A 13,259-nucleotide genomic window follows, 5' to 3' on the forward strand; every position below is an offset into this window, starting at 1 on the left:
CGCACACCTGTAAGGAATTGTTTAGATAATGTTTAGCCTCTAGGACGGTATGAAGGATTATACTGATTAAATGAATTGATACAAGAAAACACATCTACACCATTCTGTAGTGAGAATTTGGTTTCCTAAAAGCCCAGTTATGTTGAGTATGTTTTTGTTTTCATCTCACGGGCTGCTTCAGATTGTCCAGTCTTGTATTCCAGGAAGGGCTGGCTTTTGCCAGCTGCAGATACTTTGTGTTTGGGATTCTGGAGAGGGTGTGTATGGGAGAGGCCCAAGAGGGCCTGTGGCTGCTGTTGCTGGTTCCTGCTGCTGCCTTTGCTATCACTGGACTGCTGGCTGGACTTGCCCCGGGGAACCTGACACACCGAGTCAGCAGGAAGCAGTCTACAGAGGTCTAGTCCCTTTCCCTTCTACCTTCATTCTCTTCTACGTAGTGTTGGGGCTTGGAATGGATTAGGATGGAATACGGGTTGGAAAGCTGGTAGATATAAGAATCCAATAAAGAAGCCCAAAAATGTACATCTGCACCGTTCCCTGGGTCGGGATCTTGGACTGCATGGAATGAGGAAAGGGAGCTGAACATTCGCAGGCCTCAGTTTCTTCAGCCAGACATAGTGAGACACAGTGAGAGAGAGCAGCGGCTTCCAGCCCCTGCTTTGGACTTCCTAGCCACGATGGACTGGAATCTCAAACTGTGAGCCAGAAGAAACCCTTCCTTTCTGGAGTTTCTTTTGTCAGGGTATTTTATTACAGCAAATAAGCTAAGACACTACTCATACATATATCACAGATGAAAAGGATGTTCTTCAGTGTTCCCTTATTATATTGGCTCTTTCTTTCTTTCTTTCTTTCTTTCTTTCTTTCTTTCTTTCTTTCTTCTAGACAGGGTTTTTCTGTATAGCTCTGGCTGTCCTGGAACTCACTCTGTAGACCAGGCTGGCCTCAAACTCAGAAATTCACCTGCCTCTGCCTCCCAAGTGCTGGGATTAAAGGGGTGCGCCACCACTGCCCGGTTTATTGACTACTGCTGTGTCAAAACAACATGGCCAAGGCAATTTAAAAAGAAAGCATTAGCCGGGCGTGGTGGCGCACGCCTTTAATCCCAGCACTCGGGAGGCAGAGGCAGGCGGATTTCTGAGTTCGAGGCCAGCCTGGTCTACAAAGTGAGTTCCAGGACAGCCAGGGCTATACAGAGAAACCCTGTCTCGAAAAACCAAAAAAAAAAAAAGCATTAAATTGGGCTTAGGGTTAGAACCCATAATGGTGGAACACAACTGAGGGTTTCTATTTTGATTGGCAAGCAGGAGGCAGAGAGTACAGTGGGAACAGCTAGAGTCTTTGAAACCTCAAAGCCCACCACCCCTAGTGACAGACCTCCTCCAACAAGGCCACACTTCCTAATCCTACATTAACAGTTCTAACAACTGGGGACTAAGTATTCACACACATGAACTCCTGGGCACCATTCTCATTTAAACTACCACACTCATCACAACTCCTCCCTTTGGGACAAAGTATAAGAGGCATAAAGATTCACTGACAGGGAACAGAGGAAGCAATTCATAGTATTTCAATATACGATTTTCTGTTGCTTTTTAAAGGTCCCACAAAGCCCAGAAAGGCTTCAAAGTCTCAAGGTAGCTAAGGATGAGCCTGAACTCCTGAATGTCCTGCCTCTGCCTCCTGAATGCTGGGATTACGGGCAAATGTCACCATGCTATATCATACATGCAATATTATAGGATAGAAAAAAATCTATGGGCTGATATGGCAACTCCCCTAAGACGGGAGGTGTGTAGTGTACTACAAACTACCAGACTGGAAAAGGTAACAGTGATCCCCTTTGTCAGCACAGGCACTGAACACACTACCTACTACCAACTACCTCTTGAGAGAGGAAATGAGTGGCCAAAGGGAAGGTGAGGAGACATATTTCTATGTATTGTTCGGTAGTTTAAGTATAAAATATGAAGCTAGTAAGTTAGCTCAGTAGGTGAGGTGCCTTCTGCCAAGGCTAACAACCTGAGTTCAATCCGCACATGGCGGAGGCAGACACCAACTCATGAGGGTTCTCCTCTGACACATACACGCTGGGCCATGTGCTGCCCCTCACAAAATAAGTTTAAACATTTAAAAAGAAATGTAGGGCTGGTGAGATGGCTCAGTGGGTAAGAGCACCTGACTGCTCTTCCGAAGGTCTAGAGTTCTAATCCCAGCAACCACATGGTGGCTCACAACCATCCGTAACGAGATCTGGCGCCCTCTTCTGGAGTGTCTGAAGATAGCTACAGTGTACTTACATGTAATAAATAAATAAATCTTAAAAAAAAAAAAAAAGAATATAACCCTAACCCTAACCCTAACCCTTCCCATAATCAGCTTCCAAATGCTGACACCATTGCATACACTAGCACGATTTTGCTGAAAGGACCCAAATATAGCTGTCTCTTGTGAGACTATGCCGGGGCCTAGCAAACACAGGAGTGGATGCTCACAGTCAGCTACTGGATGNTGTCCTGGAACTCACTTTGTAGACCAGGCTGGCCTCGAACTCAGAAATCCGCCTGCCTCTGCCTCCCGAGTGCTGGGATTAAAGGCGTGCGCCACCACTTCCTGGCTTTATTTTTTACACTTTTTTTGGGGTGTGGGGAGCGGGGAAAGCACAAGGCCCCTGGGCTCAGTCCTCAGTTCTGCGAAAAGGAAGCGAAACGAAGACCAGGTATGTATTCTGACCTTTAGCTGGTTAGAGAAAACCCATGTGACAAGGAACAGACAACCAGTAAGACCCCTGGCCTGCCCACAGCGTTCTGAGTAGAGGACAGAAGGAAATCTGCTTCAGGCAAAACTCCAGAGAACTACAGGCTTGACTTCAGCCCAATTGAAGCTATGAAAGATACTCAGAACCAAAGAACCCTGCTAAGCCCTGCACAAATGCCTGACCTGCAGAAACAGAGAAGCAACAAACACCAACTTGGGGAGATAACCAGAGTGAGCTGGGATTCTCACCGGGGTGTCTGTCGGCTCCTCAGTGCTTCCTTCTTCAGAAGCTCCAGCCGCTGTGGTGAACAGAAACAGGGATAGGCAGCTCCAGATCTCAGCAAGGCTTCCGTGGCTTGGGCATACAGAGCCAACCGCTGTGACTGACAGTAGGGCCCTGCAGGACCACCCCGGCGGGGACTCTCATCAGGTGGGATGCCTGGAACACAGATGGAAAACTGTTGTCACAGAGGAACACCAGAAATGCAAACAATGCTCTTTTTCTTCAACAGCTATTCATCCAAGTGCTTTACATACACACTGAGCCTTTTGTTTTGCTTTTTAAAAATATTTATTTATTTATTATATGTAAGTACACTGTAGCTGTCTTCTGACACTCCAGAAGAGGGCATCAGATTTCATTTCAGATGGTTGTGAGCCACCATGTGTTTGCTGGGATTTGAACTCAGGACCTTTGGAAGAGCAGTAGGCACTCTTAATCGCTGAGCCATCTCTCTATCCCATAATATCACAGTTTTACAACACAGCATCACACACATGCACATGGGAACTATGGAGGAATGGCACAGGTTTTACTATGTCTGGTGATGGCTTCTAGGGGTATGCATGACCTGTGGGTGCTATATGACTGGTGACAAACCCAGGGAAGGAGAGTGTGGAAGTGGTGCTGGCCCCATGTCCTACTGCATACCAACACATTATATACTTTCTGAGGAATCAAGGCAGAGTGCTGAGGTCCTCCTTAGGAACCTCAGCCCTCTCTCCATAGCCCCTTGGGGACCTCAGCTTGCTCTGGGGATGGGATATCAGAGTAACATTTCTGCCCTTCACCACAGAACCCTATCGCTCACATTCCCGTGGCATGCCTAGCATAGTTTAGCGTAAGATGTAGATTTCCACAGTGGCCTTCACCCTGCCTAGCTGGACCCCATTTATATCAACTTAAGAGTACCATGACTCGAATCTCTTCACCAATATTGGAGTCTCTCCTCTTCCAGCAGAGAGGGAACCAATTTGATAGGAAGAGTCCTGGGGAGAGGGTCTCAGTGTCTCTGTCTCTCTCTGCTGGTCTCTATCTAGGAAGGAGCCATCAGGCCAGGCCAGGGTAGCTTATAGTTAAGGGTAGGTAGGTGGAAAAAGCAGGTACACAAGGAAGGGCATGAATGGGCTAAAGCTGGACTAAAGCAGGCAGCAGGGTGACCAGGGAACAAGAGACATAGGGATGGCCAGAGAGGATGCTGGTGGCTGGTGTCACAGCCTCAGGAACAGCAGGAGGGAGCAGGGACTGGCCCAATCACTGGGGAGACTCCTGAGAGATCTGTTCACATACAATTTAGATTTTAGTAGTGGTCTAGACACACAGGTCTTGTCTCTCACAGATCTCCTGTAACTACCCACGCTCTGAAACTTCACACTGGGGCAGGGCCAGATCTTTGTCTAACTCATCCTTACTAAGTCTTAGTTTTCTCCTCTGGAAATAGAGCTAACAGCCTTTTGTGCAGAATGGCTGTGGAAACAAATGCATTGGTGTTTATATGCTTACACAGTATTGAGCCTGAAGGTTTATATGTAAGCTAGTCTCAATAAAGCTACATATTACACCCAAACACTTACAGGCTAGGGTTATACCTGACTCACGTGGGAGAGAAAAATATCAAAACTTTCAGTAGCGAGCGGGGGTGGGAGGGACACAAGGCCTGCAGAAGGGGGCCTCTGCAAGGAGCTTCCACTAAAGTAGAACAACAACACTGACTTTCTACTAAAATTTAATGCTCGTACACATACTCCAGGCAGATGGACATGGTTCAAACACAGTGGCCAGCTCTGAGATCTTGTGCAAATTCACTTTGTAAAACAAGATGCAAACAGTAACTGTGTCATAAAAGGGGTTATTGCCTGGTACTTGCTATGTGCACAATATATTCTGGCTATAATTATTGCTGACATAACTTAGCTATCTGTCTCACAGTACCACCTTTTCTTCATTTGATAAAAAAGAAGGGAAGGTGGGGGTAATTAGCATGGTATTTCATACTGATAATAGCATTACCTGGGAAGCTGAAAGAAGAAGACTGCCTTAAGTTCAAGACTAGTCTGTGCTATATAGCAAAATCCAGTGCTCAAAACAAGAAGAGAAGAACAGAAAGCACATGTACATATGGGGCTCAGAAAGATGGTTTGGTAGTTAGGAGTATTTGCTGCTCTTACAAAGAACATAGGTTTAGTTTCCAGATCCCACATAGAAGCTCACGACCACCTATAACTCCAGTTCCAGGGGATCAAATACCCTCTTCTGGCAGACATAAAGTCATACACACATTAAACAAACAAACCGAAAATACACCCATACACTCACAACCTCACCAGAACTAGATACTAAGTCCTACTGCTGAAAACACAACATAGTTTTTGCTGCAGGACACTCAGCTACCAAGCAGGAACGAACCTGAAACTGTCTTCCTTGCTAAGTATAGTGCTAAGTAAACTGCATAGTGAGGAAGGTGTAAAGCAGGCCACCAGGGAGGCAAACACATCAATGGCACCCCTGAACCAAGCCTGCACACTATAGTACTGGCCTACAGGCAAGATGTGCCCCAGTGGTGCAAGAACAACATGAAGGTTACAGAGGTCACCAACTGCTTTGGGGCTGGGTTTGAGGCATGTCTGTAGGAAGGGATTCAGACTTGGTGCTATAAACCTGGCCAAAAGTCCATGGGTCAGGAGGTCAGAGGCTCTCCAGAGGAACCTACTCCTATTTTGCTAAATGACAGCTTGTCAAACTGCCTTCAAATATTTGTTATCCCTTCAACCTTGTCAGAGAGGTGTCTCTTGGCAGCGGTCAGCACATAATCAACAACACATAAGTGGTCAGAGTGTTGAGAATAAGTGTCTAATGAGTGCTCAGCTCTAAATGGAAAATCTTTATCCACCTCAAGGCCCAGAGAACATTTTAGAAGAGCAGAAAGAATATAAGAATCAGAAGATGGCCAGGCAGTGTTGGCACATGCCTTTAATCCCAGCACTTGGGAGGCAGAGGTAGGTGGATTTCTGAATTCGAGGCCAGCCTGGTCTACAGAGTGAGTTCCAGGATAGCCAGGGATATACAGAGAAACCCTGTCTTGAAAAACAAAACAAAACAAAACAAAAAACAAAACAAAACAAAAAAAAGAACCAGAAAATAAGGAGGGTGATGTGAAATGCATTTTTGCAACATGATATAGTTACTGCACTCATAAACTCATACAGCTATGACTACCCGCAGAAAATCAAGTTAACATTCTAACATATAGTACCACTTGGACTCACTGGGTTATTGACTTAAAAGAGAGGATATGAAAGAGAGAGTGGGATGTGTTGAGGGTACCTGGGGGCATAGGGAGGAGGAATGAGCCTGGGGTTCCAAAAGGAGAAGGGGAGTTGGGGGTGCTTATGATCAAAATGCATTGTTTACATGTACAGAATTCTCAAAGAATAAAAGATACTTTGTACTAGTTAGTTTTGTGCCAACTTGATACAAGTTGGAGTCATTAGAGGGAAAGAAGAGCCTCAACAGAGAAAATGTCTCCACAGGATCAGGCTATAGGCAAGTCTATAGGGCATTTTCTTAGTGATTGATGTTGGAGGGCTCAGTCCAGGTTAGCGGAGTCACTAACAAGTAGTCCTAGGTTCTAGTAGAAAACAGGCTGAGCAAGTTGTAAAGAGCAAGCAAGTAAACAACACCCCTCCATGCCCTCTGCTCTTGCTTTGAGTTCCTGTCCTAACTTCCCTGGAGAAGTGTAAGCCAAATAATCCCCTTCCACTCCAAGTTGCTTTTGGTCAGTGTTTCATCTCAACAGTATTAACCCTACTAACTAGGTCATTCTCTATTAAAGAAAGACAGGACAACCTATTTTCAGAAGCCCTTCCTGCTGCAGGCAGCTGTTACTCTACTTCTCAAAAACCCTTGCATGCCCATAGAAAAAGACAAGCATGGTGTATATGCTTATAGCTCCAGCATTCTTGAGGATCAGGGGTTCAAGGCCTTGACAAACAGTGAGTTTGAGGCAGACATGAGGCACTGTCTCCAACCAAAAAAAGGAAAGGAAACAAAACCCTTTAAAACAAAAGAAAGAAAAGGAGAGTGAAAAAAGAACAAAGTTGAATGAGGTAAATTTAGGGATTTTTTTTTAAAAGATCCCTACCTTTTAAAAATTTCATTCTCAAAACAGTTTCACATATGTGTATAATTTTATTATACTTCTTTTCACTCTTTCTTATCTCCCTCCCATTCCTATTAACAAGTTCTCATCCCCACTAGTATCTTTTCCAGACTTAGGACTTTCTTTATTTTGTGGCTCATTTGGCTTAATCAGGGTCATGTTACTAAAACAGCATCTTAGTAACTTTTCTATTGCTGTGATATTATACCATGAGTAGGTACTGCAGGCCCTGTTTATACAATCATGTTGCAGTGGATGCTCAAGGAGGGCAGGACCAGCAGCCTAGCCACCTCTGCATGAGCCTCGCACAGTACCTGGGGCAGCAAGGTCCCATCAAATTGAAGTTCTCAGCTGGACCTCATTTTACTGAGTGAATTCACACTGCTCTCCCATATTGTCATTTTGTTTTCTTGCAGTCTTTGGGCCATACTAGACTCCTTGTTGTTCCTATCTGACCACTCCAGCATAGCTGTAGCCATTTTGTTCCATGCCTGCCAGCTATTTCACATCATTGCTATAATATGCCTGCCAGTCACTGACACAGAGAGGTGACTTGGCTCAGAGCAAGAGCATGCTTACCACATACCCTGATAGGTTCTGTATGAGGTTTGCTTATCTTAGAGTCCACAAAGCTTTATGTAGGAAAACATCAAATCAAAGGGCAATGTGAACTGTTATGTCTAAAATGGTTTGAGTAAACGCCAGGCAGCATTTCCTGCACCTGCATATGAACTCATTGTGATTTTCGTTGTTGTTGTTGTTTTTCCTTTATAAGCTGGCAGAGAAAGAGGTCTGTGGTCACAGTTCAGATAACTCTGAATTATGTCCCTGGTCTGACCAGCATTAGGGTGTGTTCAAGAAGTCATCCTTGTCTGACTGAGATGGGTGTTTGTGTAGTTTGTGGAGTGACTCCTAGACCATAGCACTCATCCTTCCTTGCTACATCCACTCCAGTAGTGACATGCATGACAGGCCAAAAGCCTGGATGCAGTCCCGAGGCGAGAAGTTCACAGAAATTTAGTCTCCTGGAATTGTGGCATCCCATAGCATGTATGCTCCAAACTCGTCCTTGAAAATGGATCTGTGTGCTTTCTTTCAGTATTGTTTTATTATAGGTGCCTCCAAGCAATGACTTGCCAAATACCTAAGCAAAATTGAACTTTGCTTCCTGGCCTTCACCAATGCCCTAGGTAGTCCTTGAGCCAATCCTAGGCTTGGAATTCGGTAAGAATGTTGCCTATTCAGTGACATTTAGAATTGCCTCTAGTATTGTAAGAGAGATAGTGAAAGAAATCAGGCATTACTATCTACTACATAGTTATAAATCTCAGGGCAAGCTTAGCAAAGTAAGTTTAGAATTCTTATTATAGTTATGTATGGCAGACTACATTACTTAGTAGAAAGTCCCCTCACACTATCACTCAGAATAAAAGCCAAGTTGCTCCCACATACAGGAATTTACAATAGTTTAAGAAGTAGATCTGGCTGTGGTTTTAGAGTATTGCATTATTCATGAGGTTAGCTAGAGCGGAAATCCCTAATTAGAACCATAACTTGGGCGGTGTGAAAGTCCTTGCCCTGGGCGTGTAAAGATCTCACACCTGGCTTCTAAGACTATAGCTGACCTTAGATAGAGCTGACTTTGTCTCAGTTGTTTTATTGCCCAGTTCCTGCCAGTCTTTGTGTTTGCATTCCTCTGTTTTGTGTAAGAGACATTAAGCATCCGGTAACCTCATTGTACCTTGTTAGTGTCACCTAACTTCCCCATTTTCTTCTGTATAAAAAGTTTGATGCTCAATTTGACAAATTACATTCAGATTCAGCACACTCCCTCGGGTCCTATCTGTTTGTCACCCCATTCTTGCCAACCCTTGCTCACCTGCAACCACAAACCCGTTCCCTACAGATCGGAGAGCCAATAGAGGCTGGTCTGTAGCACTTCCTCCCCCAGCACTACTTCTCTTCCACAGAACTTTTGCATCCGACTCCATCTACTCTACTCTACAGAGCCAGAGTTAGCTGCTTACTTCATGCAAGACTCTGTGCCCAGAGAAACAACCTCAAAAAGAAGAGCACCATTTTCTCAGCATTCCGGCCTGTTACTCTTTCTCTGTGACTTTGCAGGTGCATATGCACATCTGTATAGAGCCGGAGGTTGATACTAGGTGTCTTCCTCAAGGGCTTCCCACATTTTTTTAAGATTTAAGCCAATCTACTCCTTGATGTCTGACTGCCTTGCCTGCATCATGCTCATATGGCACCCACAGAGGCTAGAAGAGGATGATGGAACCCAGAACAGTAACTGCTCTTACCACTCAGACAGCTCCTTTCTGCCCATCTTCTCACTGACCCTGGAGAGCCTGAGCATACTGGGGTCAGTGAGCCCCAAAGGTATCTCATCTCAAGTCCTCAGACTGCACAACAAGCACTTTCCCCCACAAACCATCTCTCCAGCTCTTTCTCTATAATTCGTATCACAACTTAATATCAGGTTAAGAACAATTTACAAGGCTGGGATACAGCTCAGTGGTAGAACACTTGCTTAATATGCACAGGCCCAGAGTTGGAGTCCAGTACTGTTTAAAATTATTCTGGGTATGTGTAGTACAGTGCTAATACTTGCAATAGCATTTTCAAGGCTGAGGCAAGCACCTGGATCAAAGTGATATCATTAAATAAATAAATTCCTTTAGTTAATGAACCTCAACTAAATACATATATAATAAAAATTTCTCCAATAAGAGCTAGATAACTAGGTTTCTGCTACTTAGGAACAAGAGCCTAATGAATAACTACCTGAGATAGGAATACATGTCTTCAAAACTCTTGGTACTTTTCCTTAGGGACTGACTTTCTCTAATGCCTATTTTTAGGAGGGGCCCATAGGAGTTTGGGATGATCTAGGAGACTCCTAGTAAGATTTAGGATTAACTCATACACAAGAAGATCAACTCTTGAGACTGCACTGATTTTGTTTGGCTCATAACTCAGTGAATTTAAAATAAAATCAATATGAGCCTAGGTTGAACCATGGGCAGTGTGTTGAGACTTATCCTAAGTACGACTATTTTGTTTTCAGACTCTTTTAATCAACTTGAAGGTAAAATTAAGTTCAAGTTTCCTCCTTATACTTCTTTTGTTCTCCAAAACATAATGATTGTTCCTAATCATAATAGAACAACTGAGTCTGACTGATGAAAAACTATAACTGTAATGTGGCACAAATGTTCGCAGTTTTCGAGCTTTAAAACTCTGTAGCATTGCTAGGTGGTGGTGGTGCACGCCTTTAATCCCAGCACTTGGGAGGCAGAGGTAGGCAAATTTCTGAGTTCGAGGCCAGCCTGGTCTATAAAGTGAGTTCCAGGACAGTCAGAGCTACACAGAGAAACCCTGTCTTGAAAAACCAAAAAAAATAAAGATAAAAATAAAAAAAACTCTGTAGCATTCTAGTTTGGGAGTGCAGTTTAGCTCCTGTGTCCCTGATCCACTAGCATCACCCTAAGTACAATACATTTTGTCATCTGCTTACATCCTTACTGAGATGGACATTTGAACATGCAGTAGGCTCCCAAGTCTGTGCTGTTGTCCCTGACTGGTCAGTTCTTGATACCTAATTCAAATAAAGATTGTGGGGTTGGGGATTTAGCTCAGTGGTAGAGTGCTTGCCTAGCAAGTGCAAGGCCCTGGGTTCGGTCCTCAGCTCTGGGAAAAAAAAAAAAAAAGACAAAATAACAATCAAATAAAGATTGTGCTTTGCTGGACTCTTGTGCCTGCTTGGATTATTTTGGATTTTTGAACCCTAACAGTATTTTAAAAAATCAATCATCAAGGTGGTTCAAGGGGCAAATTCTTGCTGCAAATCCTGATGGTGGGAGTTCAATGCCTAGAACTGACCTTGCAGAAGGAGAAAAACAAATTCTGAAACTCTGACCTCCACATAAGTGCACACAAACAAATAAGTAAGTGTAAACAAAAAATAGATAAAAAAGAGTTAGGGAGAAGACAAAGTATGTTTTAAAAGAGAGAGAGTTCAGCTGGGTATGCTGGCTCACAACATGTCAACTTCAATCTCAGCACTCAGGAGGCAGAGAGAGATGAGTCTCTGTGAATTAGAGGCCCAGACTGCTTACATATTGAGTTCTAGGACACCTAGGGCTACAGAGATAGACCCTATATCAATAAAGAAAGAAAAAAACCAAACACTTCAGCTTTCTGGTTCTTCTTGGAACTATAAAGCCAGACATGTGAGGTCACATTCTCATGGGAACAGGAGCTAGCCTAGTCACTCATCTTCAACCAACCTGTTTCCTACCTGGCCTATGTAGGGAATGTACTTAAGTGAGATAAGAACAGGAATCTCACAACAGCCTTAGAGCTTTAGGAAGCCTTGGCATTTTAGGGAGCAGCTGCCACCCCAGACTGTGTAAAGGTATCTATTTTTCCAGGAATTATCATTCTTCACCTTGAACCTTCAGAGATCCACAGCCTCCTTCTCTGCTTCCTGTTCTTCCCCAGAGGCCCTTTCCTTGCCAGCCTCACCTGCCCACTCCAGCATGTCCTCAATGCTTTCTGCTGCCCCTGGCACCAGGCGGCTCTGATCGGTGTCCTCCAGCCTCAGAATGAAGCTCCCTTGGTGCTTCTTGGCAAAGATGTAGTTGTAGAGGGCAGTACGGAGGCCACCCAGGTGCAGGAAGCCTGGTAGAAGAGAACAGGTCAGAGAGGGCAAGGAAAAGACTAGATCATAGGCCTCATCTGAAGTGCAGATAAGAATGTCCCGACAAAGTTTTAAGACCAAGAAATGGCTGTGATTGTCCTATACCTCTGGTTGGCACCCAGACAGACTGTCAGTGAAAAGGACACAGGGGTATGGAGAGATGGCCCAATGGTTACAAGCATGGCTCCTCTTCCAGAAGAACAGGTTCAGTACCCAGCATCCATATGGTGGCTCATAACCATCTATAAATTCAGTTCCAAAGGATCCAAACCATCTTTTGACCTCAGCAGGAACCACACATAAACATGGTGCACATATACAAATTACTCATACATATACAATAAAATTAAAAAATCTGATTTTGTTGTTGCTCTTTGCTTTTTGAGACAGGGTTTCTCTGTGTAACCTTGGCATATCCTAGAACTCACTCTGTGTGCTGTGGACCAGGCTGGCCTCAAACTCATTGAGATCTGCTTGCTTCTGCCTCTCTAATGCTTGGGATTCCCTAGTGCTGGAATTAAGTACCACCACCACCACCACCACCTGTCTCAAAATAAATAAATCTCTTTGTTGTTGTTGTTGAGACAGGGTTTTTCTGTGTAGCCCTGGCTGTCCTGGAACTTGCTCTGTAGATCAGGCTGGTCTCAAACTCAGATCTGCCTGCCTCTGCTTCCTGAGTGCTGGGATTAAAGGTGTGGAACACCATGGCCCAGCAAAATAAATAAATCTTAACAACAACAAAAGAAAAAGGACAGGTTAGCTTACTCCATAGTCCTTCACCTTAGGAATGAGAGAACACCCAGGTATCAGGTCTAGGAGCTTTTTGTCATGACATAAAAAAACGCTCCAATGCTTCCTGAGTACCTTAGTCCCTTGATTTTGATATTTGCCTCAAGGCTAATTTTCACCAGAAGAAGAAATAGCATTTTCTGTTTGAAAATTATTCAGAGTCCAGATCACACAAACATGTGCCACCACGTCGGCTCACACAGGCATTTAAGTTACATAAATGTAATGATGTATTCTAGGGTTGAAGGAGGGTTAATCACATGTTAATAACACAACTATATCCTGTAAAAAAAAAAAATCACGCCAGGCGGTGGTGTTCCACACCTTTAATCCCAGCACTCAGGAAGCAGAGGCAGGCAGATCTGAGTTTGAGACCAGCCTGATCTACAGAGCAAGTTCCAGGACAGCCAGGGCTACACAGAGAAACCCTGTCTCAAAAAAACAAAAAACAAACAAACAAAAAAAATCACGGGCTGGTGAGATGGCTCAGTGGGTAAGAGCACCCGACTGCTCTTCCAAAGGTCCAGAGTTCAAATCCCAGCAACCACATGGTGGCT

The 13,259-nt window shown here is 44.2% G+C and overlaps 1 protein-coding gene across 1 annotated transcript in view; it reads right to left on the reverse strand.

The window, feature by feature from the left end:
* The window catches only part of Ears2 (glutamyl-tRNA synthetase 2, mitochondrial), a 28,130-nt gene that overhangs the window by 12,084 nt on the left and 2,787 nt on the right, over positions 1-13,259 (reverse strand). The window contains exons 2-3 of the mRNA XM_021167025.1: positions 11,739-11,894; positions 3,010-3,199 (exon numbers count right to left, since the gene is read on the reverse strand). Coding sequence (XP_021022684.1) covers positions 3,010-3,199; positions 11,739-11,894 — 346 coding nt within the window. The remainder of the gene's footprint in view (positions 1-3,009; positions 3,200-11,738; positions 11,895-13,259) is intronic.

The sequence above is a fragment of the Mus caroli genome, chromosome 7 (genome assembly GCF_900094665.2).
Source record: "Mus caroli chromosome 7, CAROLI_EIJ_v1.1, whole genome shotgun sequence".
Taxonomy (NCBI): Eukaryota; Metazoa; Chordata; class Mammalia; order Rodentia; family Muridae; genus Mus; species Mus caroli.